Raw genomic sequence first — 20,010 nt, forward strand, 5'->3', positions numbered from 1 at the left:
TCTTCCTCTAGGAGTTTTATAGTACCTAAGAGTTTATCGTATACGGGTCTTACATTTAGGTCTTTAACCCATTTTGAGTTTATTTGTGTATATGGTGTTAGAGAATGTTCTAATTTCATTCTTTTATATGTAGCTGTCCAGTTTTCCCAGCACCACTTATTAAAAAAAGACTGTCCTTTCTCCATTGTATATTCTTGCCTCTTGTTGTAGATTAATTGAGAAGTGTGGGGGGTTATTTCTGGACTCTCTATTCTGTTCCATTGACCTATGTGTCTGTTTTGTGCCAGTACCATACTGCTTTGATTACTGTAGCTTGTCATATAGTCTGAAGTCAGGGAGCCTGATTCCTCTAGCTCCGTTCTTCTTTCTTTTTTTTTTTTTTTTTTTTTTTGTATTGGCTATTTGGGGTGTTTGGTGTTTCCATAGAAATTTAAATTTTTTTTCCAGTTCTGTGAAAAATGCCATTGGTAATTTGGTAGGGATTGCATTGAATCTGTAGATTGCTTTGGGAGGTACGGTCATTTTAACAATATTGATTCTTCCAATCTAAGAACACGGTATATCTTTCAATCTGTTTGTGTCATCTTCAATTTCTTTCATCAGCATCTTACAGTTTTCGGAGTACAGGTGTTTTGCCTCCTTAGGTAAGTTTATTCCTAGCGATTTTTTTGTTTTGTTTTGTTTTGTTTTTGATGCAATGGTGAAAGAACTTTTTGTCCTGGGTCTCCAGGAGGGGATATTGTGTGATGGTGTCTTCACCAACATTCATATGCTGAATCTCCAAAACACAAGATGGTTCCTCAGAGGGTCCTCCAGTGAAAGTGGAGGCAGAACACCAACAGACTCATGAAAGCAATAGGGCAGGACAGCCCAGTGGCACAAAACACTGTCTTATCTAAAGTCAGATCTGGGTTTGAATCCTGGCTCTGCCCCTGACTAGCTGTGTGAACTTGGCCAAGTTAATCAATCTTACTAATCATGAGTTTCTCACACATAAAATGGGGATGATAATTCCTCCTCTACAAGGTGGTTGTGAGGGTTAGATAATCCACGTCAGGCCCTTAGCTGGTCTCTGGGGTGTAGTTAACAATGTCATGTAGTAGCTGCTGCTACCACTGCGTTATCATCTGTATGAGAGGAAGTAGAATGTGGTTCACATTGACAGGTGGTCCGATTTGGTGCAGGGATCAAACCTAGCACGGCTACAAAACTGGACTGACTGCATGTCCATAAGCTAATGTCCACATAGAACATTTTCTGCTGGGTCTGATAGAAATTGGACAGAAGAGTCAACTCTTTGCTCTGGACTTGGAGTAGAGGCATTGGGTTTCCAGGTTAAAGGAAGAACTGAGTATTCTAAAATTCAGCTGAGCAGATGCTGGAATTGACATCCAATACAAAAACTGACCAAATGGATGGCCAGCCCCACTAGTACCTGGGGGTGAGCCATGGAAACACCAGAAAACAGGGCCTGGATTTTGCCTGGAAAACAGTTCCAAACCCTCTCTGCCAAAGAAGGAAAAGGCAGGTGATGGATAAAGAATAAGATTATTTTGAGCTAGAAGATTTCCTCTTATTTTTAATGCTCAAAATGCAAAAGCTTATTATTTTTTATGATTGTAAAATTATTCATCATTTGAATAAAGTTCAAAACATACAAAGAAGTATAAAGAAGAGAAAATTTGTCCACGATCTTAACACTTAGTGATAACCACTAGTAACGTTTTGATATATACTGTTTTCTATGCACATAGACAGATACCATCTATGTACGTGTACATAATTTTTACTGAGTCTTGTAACCAGTTTTTTAAATGCCTCCATTTTCATTTTAAATGGCTGCCTGGTATCTCACTGTGTAGATCTATGTAGTATACTTAATCAGTTCCCTATTGGGGGAAATTTTTAAACTACGATGAATGTTCTTGCAAATATGCCATTGAACCCTTGAGCCCAAGAGATTTTCAAACCAGGAGTTTCCAACACAGAAAAATCCTAGTGATGAGCCAATTAATATAAATTAATTACCTGGGTGCCCAGAGTTTTCCCTAGGGGACAGATTGCCTAAAGCCTATGCTTCAGTTATTCTAACACCAAAATGATGAGTGTGCTGGGTACAGCCTCGGTGACTAGGATGCAGGAGAACAATGGGGTACACCTCTTTGTCTCATCATGAGCCCCCTCTCCCTGACATCATTCAGGGAGCACTTCCTGGACACGTGTTAGAAGCCAGGCACCAGGGACTCAGCCCCTGACACAAGGAAGTAGCTCAGTAAATATCCGTGGTGATTGATGTTCAACTGCCAGTCCTGACTGCCTTAAGAAGCTCACAGTAACTACAGGCTGGCCTACAGATCGATCTAGTTTGCATAGAAAAACAAGTTTGCATCCCTGGATTACATTCAGAATCTGTCCTTAAAATATGATGGTCCTGCAAATACCTCTAATGTAGCAATTCTTAATCCACAGATCAAAATCCCAGGGGGAGAAGGGAAGGGCTTTGGAGATTGTAATGTGCCCCCATTGAATTGGGATTCCCTGCCTCCACCCTAAAGAGCCTCCATTGGAGAGGGAGTGTTGCCTTTCCTCCCTCACATCACCCCTCATCATGGGAGGGGCAGGGCCACCAGCTGAGAATCCCTGTGCTAAGGGTTCAGGGTTCACGTCAAATCATAACACCCTCTGCCTGGAGACTGGTCCAGGCATGAGACCCTCACTGCAGCCAAGATGCATCCACCACCCAGGAGCTTCTGTATTTAATGTTTTTAAGTTGTTTGTTTTTGTTTTTGTTTGGTTTTTTTTAGCAGTTTGCAGAAGTCTATTTATTTTTTTATTGAAGTATAGTTGATTTACAATGTTGTGTTTCTGGTGTACAGCAAAGCGATTCAGTTATACATATTTTTTTCATTATAGTTTATTACAAGATATTCAGTATAGTTCCCTGTGCTATACAGTAGGTCCTTGTTGTTTATCTGTTTTATATATAGTAGTGTGTATCTGTTGATCCCAAATTCCTAATTTATCCCTCCCCCTCCTTCCCCTTTTGGTGACCATAAGTTTGTTTTCTTTGTGAGTCTGTTTCTGTTTTGTAAGTAAGTTCATTTGTATCATATTTTATATTCCACATATAAGTGATATCATATGGTATTTGTCTTTCTCTGACTTCACATAGTATGATAAGCTCTGGGTCCATCCATGTTGCTGCAGATGGAATTATTTCATTCTTTTTATGGCTGAGTAGTACTCCATTGTATATATAAACACCACATTTTCTTTATCCTTCCATCTACTGATGGACATTTAGGTTGCTTCCATGTCTTGGCCATTGTAAATAGTGCTGCTATGAACATTGGGGTGCATGTATCTTTTCAAATTCGAGTTTTCTCCAGATATATGCCCAGCAGTGAGATTGCTGGATCACATAGTAACTGTTTTTAGTTTTTTAAGGAACCTCCATACTGTTTTCCATAGTGGCTACACCAATTTACATTCTCACCAACGGTGTAGGAGGGTTCCCTTTTCCCCACACCCTCTGCAGCATTTATTCTTTGTAGACTTTTAATGATAGCAATTCTGACCAGTTTGAGGTGGTAACCTCACAGTAGTTTTGATTTGCATTTCTCTAATAATTAGTGATGTTGAGCATCTTTTCACGTGCCTACTGCCCATCTGTATGTATTCTTTAGAGAAATGTCTATTTAGGTCTGCCGAAGTCTTTTTTTTATCATTTATTTTTAATAGATCTTTATTGGAGTATAATTGCTTCACAATACTGGGCTAGTTTCTGTTGTATAACAAAGTGAATCAGCCATATGCCCCCATATGCCCTCCCTCTTGAAACCTCCCTCCCATCCTCCCTATCCCACCCCTCTAGGTCATCGCAAAGCACCGAGCTGATCTCCCTGTACTATGCTGCTGCTTCCTACTAGATAACTATTTTACATTCAGTAGTGTATATATGTCAATGCTACTCTCACTTCACCACAGCTTCCCCCTCCCACCCTGTGTCCTCAAGTCCATTCTCTATGTCTACATCTTTATTCCTGCCCTGCAACTAAGTTCATCAGTACCTTTTTTTGGTTTTTTTTTTTTAGGTTACATATATATGCGTTAGCATACGATATTTGCTTTTCTCTTTCTGACTTACTTCACTCTGTGTGACAGACTTTAGGTTCATCCACCTCACTACAAATAACTCAATTTTGTTTCTCTTTATGGCTGAGTGATATTCCATTGTATGTATGTGCCACATCTTCTTTATCCATTCATCTGTCGATGGACATTTAGGTTGGTTCTATGTCCTGGCTATCGTAAATAGTGCTGTGATGAACATTGTTGTACATGACTCTTCTTCAATTATGGTTTTCTCAGGGTATATGCCCAGTAGTGGGATTGCTGGGTCATATGGTAATTCTATTTTTAGTTTTGTAAGGAACCTCCATACTGTTTTCCATAGTGGTTGTATCAATTTACATTCCCACCAACAGTGCAGGAGGGTTCCCTTTTCACCACACCCTTTCCAGCATTTATTGTTTCTAGATTTTTTTTGATAATGGCCATTCTGACCGGCATGAGGTGATACCTCATTATAGTTTTGATTTGCATTTCTCTAATAATTAGTGGTGTTGAGTCTTTTTATCTTAAGTATAATTCTAAGGTACAGTGATCAAGAGCACAGCCTCTCAGAACACCTGGATTCACACACATCCCAGCTCAGCCAGGTTCTGGCCTCATGAACAAGTTATTTAACCTTCCTGAGCTTAATTCTCTCACATGCAAAACAAGGATGATAATGGCCCCACAGCTGTTTAATATGATAACTCCCACAGGGTTTCTGTTAGGATTAAATGAGATAGTCCATGTGCAACATGGCAAACAGTAAATAATAAATGTTGGCTGGTATTGTCATTAGGGTAAATGTTATTATGAATGATTCTCACAATAATCCACCTGCATGTGTTATTATCCCCATTTTAAAACAAACAAAAAATAACTGAGGGGCTTCCCTGGTGGCACAGTGGTTGAGAGTCCGCCTGCCGATGCAGGGGACACGGGTTTGTGCCCCAGTCCGGGAAGATCCCACATGCCGCGGAGCGGCTGGGCCCGTGAGCCATGGCCGCTGAGCCTGTGCTCTGCGGCGGGAGAGGCCACAACAGTGAGAGGCCCGCGTACCGCAAAAATAAATAAATAAATAAAATAACTGAGGCTCAGAGCATACTCTTCCCAGTAACTGCCCCCCACACCAGCCCTGAGGACACATGCACACAGGCTTCCTTCTTTCATTGGTGGTCTGTGTAAGGTAGAAAATAATGTCAATTGCCATAATAAGTGTGGTCCCAAAAAGAGACTCATGCTGGAAAGGCCAAGGCAGGTATTTTCCAACAAGCTAGGAGGGGCAGAAGGAGCCAGGGTCAGAGACAACCAGGTTACAGCATTTGAGGGATGAGAGGTAGTGAACATGAAGCTAAATTAGTTTGGATTTATGCCCGAGCAAGGTAGCAACCAGAGATGAGAGTGTGGTCATGCCAACTTGAAAGGACATTCCAGCTCTGTGGTTTGGGCTAGCATGTGAAGGGACTCCTTAGTGCTTACCGTGATGCTGTGACCAAAATGGGTCACAGGCATCAGCCACCTTCCCCGAGGCCGGGGCTGGGAGTGGAGGCTCCGACCTCCTGTGACTATGTACTGTTGCTGTTGTTGTCTATCATTTTATTGAAGTATAGTTGATTTACAATGTTGTATTAATTTCTGCTGTACAGCAAAGTGATTCAGTTATACATATATATATATTCTTTTTCATATTTTTTTCCATTATGGTTTATCACAGGATATTGAATATAGTTCCCTGTGCTATACAGTAGGACCTTGTTTATCCATTCTCTATGTAATAGTTTGCATCTGCTAAACCCAAACTCCCAATCCTTCCCTCCCCCACCCCCTCCCCCTTGGCAACCACAAGTCTGTTCTCTATGTCTGTGAGTCTATTTCTGTTTCACAGATTCCACATATAAATGATATATGGTATTTTTCTCTTTCTTACTTCACTTAGTATGATAATCTCTAGGTCCATACATATTGCTGCAAATGGCATTATTACATTCTTTTTTATGGCTGAGTAATATTCCATTGTGTTGATGTATATATATCACATCTTCTTTATCCATTCATCTGTCAATGGACATTTAGGTTGTTTCCATGTCTTGGCTATTGTGAATAGTGCTGCTATGAACATAGGGGTGCATATATCTTTTCAAATTATAGTTTTGTCTGGATATATGCCCAGGAGTGGGGTTGCTGGATCATATCATGTGGCAACTCTATTTTTAGGGTTTTTTTAATTGAAGTATAATTGATTTACAATGTGTTAACTACTACTATACAACAAAGTGATTCAGTAATACATATATATATATATATATACACACATTCTTTTTTTATATTTTTTTCCCTCATGGTTTATCATAGGATATTTTTTTAATATTTATTTATTTATTTATTTAGGCTGCGCTGGGTCTTAGTTGCAGCATGTGGGCTTCTTTTTTTTTTAATATTATTTATTTATTTGGTTGCACCAGGTCTTAGTTGCGGTAGGCAGGCTCCTTAATTGTGGCATGCATGCGGGATCTCATTCCCTGACCAGGGATCGAACCCGGGCCCCCTGCATTGAGAGCGTGGAGTCTTACCCACTGGACCACCAGGGAAGTCCCTATCATAAAATATTGAATACAGTTCTCTGTGCTATACAGTAGGACCTTGTTGTTTATCCATTCTGTATATTAAAGTTTATATCTGCTAACTATGACCTCCCATTCCATCCCTCCCCCAACCCCTTCCCCCTTGGCAACCACCAGTCTGTTCTCTATGTCTGTGATTCTGTTTCATAGATAGGTTCATTTGTGTCATATTTTAGATTCCACATTTAAGTGATACCATATGGTATCTGTCTTTCTCTTTCTGACTTCACTTAGTATGATCTCTAGGTTCATCCATGTTTCTACAAATGGCATTATTTCATTGCTTTTTATGGCTGAGTAGTATTCCATTGTATATATGTACCACATCTTTATCCATTCATCTGTCAATGGACATTTAGGGTGTCTCCATGTCTTGGCTATTGTGAATAGTGCTGCTGTGAACATTGGGGTGCATGTATCTTTTTGAATTATAGTTTTGTCCGTATATATGCCCAGGAGTGGGACTGCTGGATCATATGGTAGCTCTGTTTTTAGTTTTTTAAGGAACCTCCATACTGTTCTCCATAGTGGCTGTACCAATTTACGTTCCCACCAACAGTGTAGGAGGGTTCCCTTTTCTCCACATCCTCTCCAGCATTGTTATTTGTAGACTTTTTAATGATGACCATTCTGACCTCTGTCAGGTGGTACCTCATTGTAGTTTTGATTTGCATTTCTTTAATAATTAGTGATTTTGAGCATCTTTTCACGTGCCTATTGGCCACCTGTATGTTGTCTTTGGAGAAATGTCTATTTAGGTGTTCCGCCCACTTTTCAATTGAGTTGTTTTTTTGTTATTGAGCTGTATGAGAAGTTTGTATATTTTGGAAATTAAGCCCTTATTGGTCACATCATTTGCAAATATTTTCTCCCAGTCTGTAGGTTATCTTTTTGTTTTGTTTATGGTTTCCTTTGCTGTGCAAAACCTTGTAAGTTTGATTGGGTCCCATTTGTTTATCTTTGCTTTTATTTCTATTGCCTTGGGAGACTGACCTAAGAAAACATTGGTACAATTTATGTCAGAGAATGTTTTGCCTGTGTTCTCTTCTAGGAGTTTTACGGTGTCATGTCTTATATTTAAGTCTTTGTGTATAATGTGAGGGTATGTTCTAATCTCATTGATTTGCATGCTGTTGTCCAACTTTCCCAACACTACTTGCTGAAGATACTGTCTTTTCCCCATTGTATATTCTTGCTTCCTTGAAGATTAATTGACTGTAGGTGTATGGGTTTATTTCTGGGCTCTCTATTCTGTTCATTGATCCATATGTCTGTTTTTATGCCAGTACCACAGTTTTGATTACTGTAGCTTTGTAGTATTGCCTGAATTGTTGGGAGGGTTATGCCTCCTGTTTTGGCAATTCTGGGTCTTTTATGGTTCCATATAAATTTTAGGATTATTTGTTCTATTTCTGTGAAAAATGTCATGGGTAATTAGATAAGGATCACATTAAATCTGTAGATTGCTTTGGGCAGTATGGCCATTTTAACAAGATTAATTCTTCCAATCCAACAGCATGGGATGTCTTTCCACTTCTTTGAATCATCTTCAATTTCGTTTATTAATGTTTTGTAGTTCTCAGCATATAAGTCTTTCACCTCCTTGGTGAGGTTTATTCCTAAGTCTTTTTTTTTTTTTTTTCTTTTGCGGTACGTGGGCCTCTCACTGTTGTGGCCTCTCCTGTTGCGGAGCACAGGCTCTGGACGCGCAGGCTCAGCTGCCATGGCTCACGGGCCCAGCCGCTCCGTGGCACGTGGGATCTTCCCGGACCAGGGCACGAACCTGTGTGCCCTGCATTGTCAGGCAGACTCTCAACCACTGCGCCACCAGGGAAGCTCCCTAAGTCTTTTTTGATGCAACTTTGAGGGACTGTTTACATTCCCTTTCTGACATCTCACTGTTAGGGTAAAGAAATGCAACCGATTTCTGTATGTTAATCCTGTATCCTGCTGCCTTGCTGAATTTGTACTGCTACTGTTCTAGTAGTTTCTGTGTGGAATTTTTAGGGTTTTCTATATATAGTATCATGTCATCTGCATATAAGGACAGTTTTACCTCTTCCCTACCAATTTGGATACGTTTTCTTTCTTTTTCTTGTCTGATTGCTGTGGCTAGGACTTCCAATACTATGTTGAATAGAAGTGGTGAGAGTGGGCATCCTTGTTCCAGATTTTAGCAGGAAGGCCTTCAGATTTTCACCACTGAGTATTATACTGGCCATGGGTTTGTCATAAATAGCTTTTATTATGTTGAGATATGTTCCCTCTATACCGACTTTTGTAAGTTTTTATCATAAATGGATGTTGAATTTTATCAAATGCTTTTTCTGCATCTATTGAGATGACCATGTGGTTTTTACCTTTTCTTTTGTTGATGTGGTATATCACATTGATTGATTTGTGTATCTTGAACTATCCTCGTGATCCTGGGATGAATCCACCTTGGTCATAGTGTATGATCTTTATGTTTTGTTGGATTCAGTTTGCTAATTGTGACCAGCTCACAGGTTGATGGTTCCTCTTCCACCACCTGAATGAGGGTCCAGCCAGCCTTCCTTAGCACTGCATGGTATCCCAGTTATCTATTACTGCTTACTTAGCAAACCACCCCAAAACTTAGTGCCGTAAAACAACATGCACTTTATCACGTTTACGATTCTGAGAGTCAGGAATTTGGGCAGAGCACAGCAGTTCTGCTCTTCTGCTCCACAACATCTGGGGTCTCCACTAGGTAACTCAGATGACTGCAGATGCTGGGATGGCTTGACTGGAGCCATCTGTCTGGGGCCTTGGTCCTCTGTGTGGCATCTCCTGGAGCTTGAATGTCCAGTATCACTCCTTTGCTTCATATCTGGAGCCTGGGCTGGAGTGGCTGCAACTGCTGTTTCTCTGCAGGCAGCCTCTTCCCCTGGCCAGCCTGGACATACTCACAACATGGTGATCTCAGGGAGGTCAGACTTTTTATACATGGCTGGTTTCCCTCAGAGGGAATGTTCCATGAAAGCTGAGAGACCTCTCACAGTGTAACCTCAGAAGTCCCAGCATGTCACTTCTGCACATTCTGTTAGTTAAGAAAGTCAGTATAACCAGTCCAGATTCAAGGAGGTGGAGGAGCAATTAGCCCTCTCAACAGCCCCCCTCACAGCATGGCACGAGGCAAGGGGAATGGTGATGGCTGCCACCTTGGGGACAAGCTACCCACACGGGAGGGTAAGAACAGAGACTTTCGAAGTATAGTTGATGTGCAGTGCTTCAGGATTTCAGCACAGTGATTCAGTTTCATGTGTGTGTGTGTGTGTGTGTATGTATATTTGGTTCGAGTATAATGTTTAATGTAAGATACAGTGGATTGGCAGAGTTGATACGAAGTTAAGAGATTTACTTCTAGTCAGTAAGTTAACACCTTAGGCACCGGCATATATATATATTATATATATATATATACACACACAAACACACACATATATAATGTTCTTTTTCAGATTCTTTTCCATTATAGGTTATTACAAGATGTTGTAATATAGTTCCCTGTGCTATATAGTAGGTTCCCTGTGCTATATAGTAGGACCTTGTTTTTCTATCTTATCTATAGTAGTGTGTATCTGTTCATCTCAAACTCCTAATTTATTCCTCCCCCCTTCCCCTTTGGTAATTTTTTTAAATTAATTAGTTTGTTTATTTTTGGCTGTGCTGGGTCTTTGCTGCTGCGCGCGGGCTTTCTTTAGTTGTGGTGAGCGGGGGCGACTCTTCGTTGTGGTGCACAGGCTTCTCATTGCGGTGGCTTCTCTTGTTGCGGAACACGGGCTCTAGGTGCATGGGCTTCAGTAGTTGTGACGCACGGGCTTAGTTGCTCTGCAGCATGTGGGATCTTCCCAGACCACGGCTTAAACCCATGTCCCCTGCACTGGCAAGAGGATTCTCAACCACTGTGCCACCAGGGAAGCCCCATTTTGGTAACCTTAAGTTTTCTATATCTGTGAGTCTATTTCTGTTTTATAAATAAGTTCATTTGTATCATTTTTTTAAGTTTCCACATGTAAGTGATATCATGATATTTGTCTTTCTCTGAATTACTTCACTTAATATGATTATCTCTAGGTCCATACATGTTTCTCCAAATGGAATTATTTCATTCTTTTTTATGACTGATATTCCATTATACACACACACACACACACACACCACATCTTCTTTATCCATTCATCTGTCGATGGGCATTTAGGTTGCTTCCATGCTGCCTTGAACATTGGGGTGCATGTATCTTTTTGAATCAGAGTTAAGAACACAGACTTTTGAGCCACAAATATTGGTTCATACCACTGCTCTGTAACTTTCTAGCTCTGTGATGTCAGATAAATTACTTAACCTCTCTGAGCCTCAATTTCCTCATCTATAAAATAAGGATAATGATATTCTACTACAGATGATGTACATTCTACTACAGATGTGGTAAGACTTAAAGGAGATAAATCTAGTGCTTGGTACAATGCCTAATATCTGCGAAGTCCTCACTTAATGGTAGCCATACTACCTATAGTGATAACTAGTAGTGTTATTACTCCAGCTTGCCCTTTAGATATTCATTCATTCACTCAGCAAACAAGCCTCTATTGTGATTGTGTGCCTACTGTGTGCTAGGCAGTCTCTGGCCCTGGCCTGCCACAGTTGTGAAGACAATGATATGTTGTAAGCAGAAACTAAGCCGGCTTTCAGGCTTTCTGAGCAGCATCCCTGGCTCTTCAGTGCCAGGCAGCATCTCTGGGGTCAGCAAGCCTGGCTCAAAGGAGGAAGCAAGGGCTTGTCACCTAAGCCTCTCTGATCAGATTACGGTAACATTTTTGGCCCTTTCCTATAGTGTCTTCTGCTCTCACAGTACTCTCTTCCCATTTCAAGTAGTGCGGATATTACTAAGGAGAGGCTGGAGAAATGAACCCGCCTTCCTATTCAAACGTGTGTCCTCAGGTCCCATCTGATGAGGATCTGTGCCCTCAAGGGCCCCGGTACTTTGGCTGCACAGGACTCCGCGTGCAGAGCCCCATCAGCAAGCAGCTGCTCCTTGTGGGCTGTCACTGGCATCCAGAATTGAAGCCTCCAACACCGAGGTGACAGAAAGTGCAGGAAAGGTAACCATCTCCAACTCTTTACAGATCACAAAAGAACTCTTAAAATGCAGCATTCGACATGAAACGAAAAGCAAGATGTCATGGAGAAAGAATGCAAGCCAAACTAAGGAAAAGCTGCTTGGCAGGAAACCTCACCGTCTGGTCTGGTCTGGTCTCTGCGTCTTATCTCAGCAATTTCCTAACACCAGCAACTTCTTTACAATGAAAGGAGGGCAGAGCTTCTAACCCAGAAGCTTCCAAAAACCTTTAGCCTTCCCATCAAAATCTTGTGAAAATCTCACCTGCTCAAATGAACATCTTTAGCTTTCATTTGAAGACACTGGAACTTTAAGTAAATCTCACTTTCAGGAACTTGTTTCTAGGTTAACGATAAAGGAATTCACGCTTATTAAGCACCTTTGTTCTGGCATCAAAAAGCAACATGTTACAGAACTGCTGCATCTGCCATCTTTCCCTTAGTCCAGTTGCCCACCCAGAGCATGAATTATCTGCTACGTGTCCCTGACAGACAGACAGCCACTATCTCCACAGCACCTGTGGACAAGACAAGAGTCCGGACTTCATGGGGACAGCCAAAGCCCAAAGCCCCAGGCCCCCTTTCCAGGGGACCCATTGCACACCAGGCAATGGGCAACACTGGTGGTGACGCAAGTGCCAGGCGTAGGCACTGAGGGTTCAGCCCTCCTGGTGCAGCCACGGCCGGAGCTGTCTGCCAGCCCTCCACTGTCACTTGTCGGTGCATTACTGATTTCCTAGTCTGACGCGTGCTTGGAGGCAACCTCGGGCCCCGAGCTCCTTGCGGGAAGTGCTCAGCAGGCCGTGCAAGGCTGGGTCTCCAGTAAGCACACGTCTGTCTTGAGGGGCCACGGCTTCTTAACAAGTAGCTCAGAGGAGAAGACACGTCCTCTGTCAGACCAGTTCTCCCACTCAGAGGCGTTTACCCTCAGGCTTGGGCCTAAACCCCGGAAGTCCGGCGTGGATCTGAAATCTGGTCCGTCTGGAGATCCGTGGGCCTCTTCCACACGAGCCCTGACAGCCATGCCGCGTCTCCCTCCATCTTCGTCAAGTGAGAACAGTCCTCAGCGGATCTCCCCAGAATCATGGGAACCAAGATGTTCTGTGTGCTTGACTGGGGCGGAGGGAGCAGGGGTGCAACATCAGCAAAAGCAATTTCTGTGGTTTTGAGGAAAAAACCACACAGACTTTCTAGGGGTGTTCGTGAGCATGGAAACTTGGGACAGACCACGCCGGCTCTCAGCTGGTGCGGTGGTTGTAAGAAAGCTCTCTGTGACCCACAGGCATCCAGCTCTTTGATGCGCTGTGACCTCAGGGTCTTGTCGAGACCCTGCTTCTGTGGGGTCAGACCATGTCCTGTTTTCTCAGTGAGAGCAGACAGGGTGGGACTGTGCTCAGAAGAGAAGGCAGAAATGAAGTACGAATCTGGAGACGAGAAGCTAGACGTCCTGAGGGGAGTGATTGAAGGTCCGAAGGAAAGAACTTCTCTCCCAGACACTGCTTGGCATGGCATTCGAGCCTGACAGGATCTCCTGTCTCTTGCTGATTTGATAATAAAATATGGAGTGGACCCACAGGGAGAGCAAACGCCTCAAGAAATAGCTGGATAATTGGCTCTGTTTGCATGCTCGCTGTGAGTGTGAGACGCCACACCAGCATGACTAATGCCTCTCCCCTCTGCCTAAATTAGATTTTGATTGTGTCTCAGAGATGTTCACTGAATCACAGATGTTGGAAGTAAAAAGACCCCAACTTCTCAGGAACACCTCCTGTGGAGTGTGTGGGATCCTCCTCCCAGGCTGAGGGACCCCTTCCCTTCCGAGACCTGGGAGCAAAGCAGCCACCCCGGATGGAGCGGGCTCCGGGGTCCCGGCACAGGCTCCTTAGGTGGCTGTAAGCAAGTGCACCGCGGCAGTAACTGACGCCTCGTACAGACCCTAAATCGGACCCAGTGTCCTGTTTGTCAAATTTCCCCTGGCTCTCTGCCACATCAGGTGGAGCAGTTCAGGGTCCTTGCCGGTTCGCCCACTCGGTGTTCCTCAGCCACTCTGTTCTGATCTGGAAGATGCTATCATAAATGCTTTCTCATTTCTCTTGCAGAATTTAGCCTACGAGATCATCCTAACGCTGGGACAGGCATTTGAAGTTGCTTACCAGCTCGCGCTGCAAGCCAGGAAAGGGGGGCATTCCTCCACACTTCCAGAAAGCTTTGAAAACAAGCCCTCCAAGCCCATCCCCAAGCCCCGAGTCAGCATTCGCAAGTCGGTGGTAAGTAGAAAAGACAGATGTTCTGGAAACCTTGAACTGGAGGGGAGGGATCCTTGGTGCCGTTGGGGCTGGCGAGAATCCAGGGCCTGCCCTTCTTGTCCTTCCCTTGGCCTCATCCTGGCATGTGTCTGTCCTCCTCTCAGCCCAGTTCCTGCAAAGTCTTGGGGACCATCTGCCTGAACTTGGAGGCTCCCAAGAAAATTCCACTTCTTTTGTCCCTTGCAGCAGCCTGTGAGGGGACTGGGTGCTGCTGGCCTCCCGGGGGAGTCTTCCCTCAAGGTCCAGGCGATCTTGGGAAAAAGGATCCCTGAGGCCCCGGCTGCCATCCTCTAGGGGGCAAGCCTCTCACAAGCCGCTGGTCAGCAGAGAGGGTAGCAGAGGCTCTTGGGGAGGGCATCCCTGGTACCCAGCTAGAGGAGGCTGGAGGTGCAGGCTGTACGCGGGCCTGACAAGGAGGCCTAGGCGCAGGCTTCCTGCAGAGCGGGGACTGTTCAGAAGGTACTGCCCCTCCTCCCCGGCATCTGCCTCCCTCCAGAAATTTCCCCCCTTCCCTCCCACACGCTCTGCACACATCCTGTCCTAACAGACTTTCATGACTTCAAAGCAGCCTCCTCTGGTGGTAGCAATACCCAGAAGCTGGAAGCCTCCCGTCTGGTTTCTGCTGCCGTATGGCATCCTAGAAACTCGGGGACTCAGGGCAGCAGGCACCCTCAGAGGCATCGCTCAGCCCACGTATCCTTCCGCCTGTGACTCCTCCTCCTCCCCACCGAGCCCTGTCCCCGAAGTCGTGGGGAATTGTAGGGTTTTTAATGTTTGCAGAGGCACCACCCTTTGTGACCATGTGGCTTCTTGTTCACGCTCTTCTCTTTGGCCTCTACTCCTGTCTCCATTCTTGGCAACTTCAACATCCATGGGGCTGATCCTCCTAGCGTGTGGCCCCTCTGCTCCTTGACAGCTCACCTCTCAGACCTCTTCCCCCACCTCACCCTTCACTCCCACGCTCACCCCACATCACTGATCACCAGTAACTGCAAGCATCCTCTGACTTTCCTTCTGACCCCCAGTCCCCCCACCTCAGCCCCTCCCGGCCCCACTGGCTCCCAATCCTGAAGCACTCCCAGAACGGCAGACTTACAGGTTCAATTGCTCCCTCATTTCTCCTTCGAGGCTTAGCACACGTGTGTCCAGAACAGAATTCTTGATCTCTCCGCAAAGTTGCTTCTCTCTGTCTCTCCCAGCTCAGTAAATGGCATAACCGTTCACCGTGTTGCTCAAGCCATAAATCTAGAAGACACCCTTGATTTCTGTCCTCCTCTCACCTGTGTCCACCCCACAAGCAGATTCCATCCGTTCAGCCCCTAAAACATCTCTCAGACCCGTCCACTCCTCTCCATTTCCTCTGTTACTCTTCCCATCCAAGCCATCACCACCAGTAATCTCCAAAATACTCCCATACATCTCCTAAAAACTCCCCTCCTCTGCCCGGCAACCAGGGTGACCTTCTTAAAACACAGATCAGATCATGGTACCACTGCCCCAATTTCCCACCACACTCCTGACACTCAGGCCTTCTTCTTCCTGGCAACAAACAAAGCTCACTCCCACCTAAGGCCTCTGTGCCCCGTGTTCCCTCCACCTGGCTTTGTCTCCCCCTTGTTTCTGCACGGCTGAGTCTGGCTTGTCATCCAGGGCCCAGCTACACAGAGAGGCTTCTCCTGGACCACCCAGGCTTCTCCTGGCTTATCCTGTTTATTGTCTATCTATCTTATCCCACAAGAAAAGCAAGTCAAATGTCCAGGAATTTTCAGAACATTTGGGGGAATTAGCTCTTAGAGTACAGTATTCATTCCTGTGTGGGCTGGATAAATCTGTTCGTGGCAGGGACCTCCATCTGACTTTTGTCTGGTCCCCATAGATTTCTTCCAGATGAGCACAAAGGGTGGGTGCCGTAAGAGCTCAGAATACTCATTTAGAAGCCTTCACTGAAAAATATGAAACGTACAGTGAATAATACTGCTGTCCTTTAACTACCCCAAGATCCTGTCCCCCTCAATAGGTGTCTGTGTTCCCTTTCCCTCGGCCCCAGTAGTTTATTTTTGAGAAACAGCCCATGATTAGACATGTAGAGTCCTCCCCACAGCCTTGTGGAGACACAGTCAAATTGCAGGTGGCCGACGGGCACAGACCCCCGCACTCTTCGGACAGCTCCCTTGCTCCGGTTTCCTGAGCAGAGCAGGTGGCCAGGGCCAGGGGGAGACATGGAAACACCAAAGAAAGAGGCAGCAATCTGGTGGAGAACTGCCCCAGGCCGCCCGTGAGAGCTCAGAACTCAAGCTTCACCCAGAAAGGGCCTGTTTAACCTTGTACACGCAGGGGCTGAAATGGTGTTGACGTTTTACAGCTCAGTTTGGTTCAAGGCTCACCCTGACCTGGGCCCACTCACCTCTTCACCCTCAGTTGTCTCCCCGCCAGGTGCCCTCGGCGACCTGACTGCAAGCCCTCAGCCGGCCTCTTTCCCTACCTCGGGGACCTTGCACATGCTGCTCCACACCCCCTGCCTTTACCAGGAAACTCTTGCTTCTCCTCCAGCTCTCCGTTTAGACATTACCTTAATTAACTTTTAAATAATGTCTAGTCAACAAGTATATATTGGGTGCCTACTGTTTAGTGGGTTGCCGGGAGCTTTTCTGAGTTTGAGGGAAACAGGAGTAAACAGAACAGACAGAATCCCACCTTCATAAGCATACATTGTAGTGGAGAATGAACAAATAAACATGATGTATGTGGCAAAAGGATTATAAAGAAGAGACAGCAGAGGAAAGCAGAAAAGTTGAGGTGCTGTTTTGCTTGGGGTAAGCTGGTGAGGAGGTGATGTTTGAACTGCACCCTGATTCACATTAGGGCATAAAGCAGGCAGGTGTCTGGAGAGTATTCAGGCAGAGAGGTGATGAGCACAGAGGGTCTGGGCTGGGGCTTGGTGTACAGGGAGCAGCAGGGAGGCCGGTGTGGCTGGAGCGTAGAAAGGCAGGCGGACAGGGCCACCGTGGGTCACCTCGAGGACTCTGGGTTTATTCTGACTGTAATGGAAACCACTGGAGGCTTGAGAGGCAGGCAGGACATAGCCTGGTTCACCTTCTCTAGGAAGCCCCCCTGGCTCCTGACATGGGTCAGTGGCCTTCCTGGGTGCCCACAGAGCACCTTCTTCCCCCTCAAATCTCACTTCTCAGTAAAGTATTCCTACGTCTGCTCCCCACCTGTGTGCCTTCAAGAGCAAGGGCTGTGTCTCACTCACCATCCCCCCCGCCCAGTGCCTTGCAGTAAATGTGTATCAGAAGAACGAACAGAGGACTCTCACGCCCCCAACATCCTGAGGTCCTGCCAGAGCACAGTGATGGTTTCCAGGCAGCGTTAGGATGCATGCGTGCAACCCCAGGCAGGTACCGTATAACGGGCATCAGCCTTTCTGTTTTAAAGCAGATCGACCCATCTGAGCAAAAGACTCTGGCCAATCTGCCGTGGATTGTGGAGCCGGGACAAGAAACCAAGAGGGGAATAAATACCAAGTATGAGACCACGATTTTCTGATACTCACCGTCCTCCCGTCCTCGCGGTGCCTTGCACGCCGAGCAGTCCCGGAGCAGGCTTTCCACCCGGCGCAGGAGGAAGACTGCTGTTTGTGTGGCCTTGTCACGGGCGAAAGGCCACTGGCCATTCCTGGGGACGTTCTTTCTGCACCAGTGACAGAAAGTGCAACCAAGACTTTCCAGTCGTAACCCCTGAGAGAAATGAGTTGAGATTTGTGGCTCACTGTCCCGACTCCCCTCCCTGCTACCACCCAAGGTATTTCTAGTGACTTTGCCCCAACACTTGCTTTGCTGTATTTGGGGATAATACCTTAAGAAAAAAAATACAGGGGATCTCTAATACTGCCTAAAAGTATAAAAATCTTGGGTTTATTTTTCACTGTCAGCAGTTTTCAAGGTAGAATGAGAACAGAACTACCCCCAGAAAGCATCTGTAAAATCATTATCTCACCGAGTATCGTTTCATGCAAAAGGACAAAAAGTACCCGATTGCCAGGAAATCCTATTTCCCAATTTCTATATTTGTGGATTTTATATGTAATCAACTATGTCAGATAAAGAAAACCTTTACATCTATGGATTGATTCAAAAACTTAATGATTTAAAACAGAAGAATTTATTATGCACAGAAAAATGTGTCTTGTATTAAATATTTTTATTAAAAGAATGTTTCACTAACACATTGATAAGAAAACTAGGTTAGTTGTGAGGGATGTTTTGCTTTCATTTCAAATAACTAAATTTCTACTGCTACTACCAAGAGAACTGGCTTGGGCGTTGCAAAGTACGATACCAGAGACGCTCACTAGAGCAGGAGATTTGGGCAAGCAGGCTGGCGTCTTACCGAAAGTGCTGACACAGCCATGAGCCTGCAAAGATTTTTGATTTTTTTTTTTAACTTCACAGTTTTAAAAAAACATGTTAAACAAAAAATCTAGGGCTCCTGCTGTCAAGATTTCTGTCATGGAAACCTTGTTTGTTTGAGAAAGGTGTTAATAAAATTCTATTGCAAAAAAAAATTTTCTTTTCTAGAAAAACACAAATACAAAAAAAAAAATAGAGATTCCAAAGTAATAAAACTCTTTTCTTGAAACAAAATAAATAAATAAATGTTTGCTTACTCTTTGATTAAATAAAATTTACTTACATTTCATTAAGGTATTTTAATTTTTTTAATGTCTCTGTGGAGTATTTGTATGATACCATAATGTATATTTATGTAGAATCAAATTATATAAACAGTACCAATATCATTATAGAAAAAATAACGTATATTGTTCTAACCAATCATATTGTGAATCATTTTGGAGTTCATTATAATAAGCGATATTGATAAATTGTGGGATTGTCTTAATTTTTTTTAATTAACCAATATTATTTTAAACCTGAGATTATCAGTTACATTCATCAGTTGGTGAGTTTTAAAAACTAAATTTTATTTCAAACTGACAAATGTATATGGTTTTAGTTCAGTGTTGGAGAATTTTAATACAATATTAAATTACTTGAACTGAACAGTTCCTTGTATATATTTTGCCTATTCACTGTTGATATGTATGTAGTAAATTGAGAGTAAAATAACCCTAAAATATGGTACCAAAAAGAAACTGTATAGGAGCAAAGTAAATAGTAGCTTTGCTGAAAAGGAAACATGTAAATATGCTTGGGCTTCCAGTTATAAATTTTGTAATTTTTGTCATTATTTATATCCTATAAAAAAACACACAAAATAAAATGGAAACTGTACAGCTGCTGGTGCTTGGCATCATTCTGTGAGCACCTTCCCACTTCCACTTAGGATAGAAACAAAAGCCCAGCCTTCTCAGCATCCATAGCTAAAGGGATTTTTTCATTTGGCAAAATTGAGAAAATTTGCTCATTTCCAAGTTCAGCCAGGCCTTTAAAGCTTGAATTTCAGCCATAAAGCCCCCATTGTCTTTAATGTTAAAGTGGGCTGTAAGGAAGAATTACCAAAACAGAAATTGGTAAAAGGGAGGACTACCAAACTAGATTACTTTTATAGGACAACATCTACATGTTTGTCTTAGGCTGCCATAACAAAATACTGGGTGGCTTAAACAACAAATTTATTTCTCACAGTTCTGGAGGTCCTGGGAAGTCCAAGATCAAGGTGCCAGCAAGGTAGGTTTCATTCTAAGGCCCTTTTCTCCTGGCTTGGCTTGTTGGTGGCTGCTGTCTTGCTGTGTGCTCACATGAGCCTCTGTGGTGTGTGTCTGCAGAGGGTGAGGGAGCATCAAGCTCTCTGGCTTCTCTCCTTATAAAGGC

At 44.0% G+C, this 20,010-nt stretch overlaps 1 protein-coding gene across 15 annotated transcripts in view; it reads left to right on the forward strand.

Annotated features, from left to right (window-relative positions):
- The window catches only part of ANKS1B (ankyrin repeat and sterile alpha motif domain containing 1B), a gene marked incomplete at its 5' end in the record, with an annotated part of 1,156,737 nt that extends 1,137,773 nt beyond the window's left edge, over positions 1-18,964 (forward strand). For 12 of the 15 annotated variants that reach the window (XM_079937794.1, XM_079937790.1, XM_079937799.1 and 9 more), the window contains 2 exons: positions 13,973-14,140; positions 17,615-18,964. In XM_079937794.1, coding sequence (XP_079793920.1) covers positions 13,973-14,140; positions 17,615-17,725 — 279 coding nt within the window. In that variant the 3' untranslated portion in view covers positions 17,726-18,964. The remainder of the gene's footprint in view (positions 1-13,972; positions 14,141-17,614) is intronic. The other 3 variants (XM_079937795.1, XM_079937798.1, XM_079937797.1) reach the window with 1 other exon arrangement.
- Positions 18,965-20,010: the final 1,046 nt, after the last annotated feature.

The sequence above is a fragment of the Stenella coeruleoalba genome, assembly GCF_951394435.1.
Source record: "Stenella coeruleoalba genome assembly, chromosome: 11".
In the NCBI taxonomy this organism is placed as follows: Eukaryota; Metazoa; Chordata; class Mammalia; order Artiodactyla; family Delphinidae; genus Stenella; species Stenella coeruleoalba.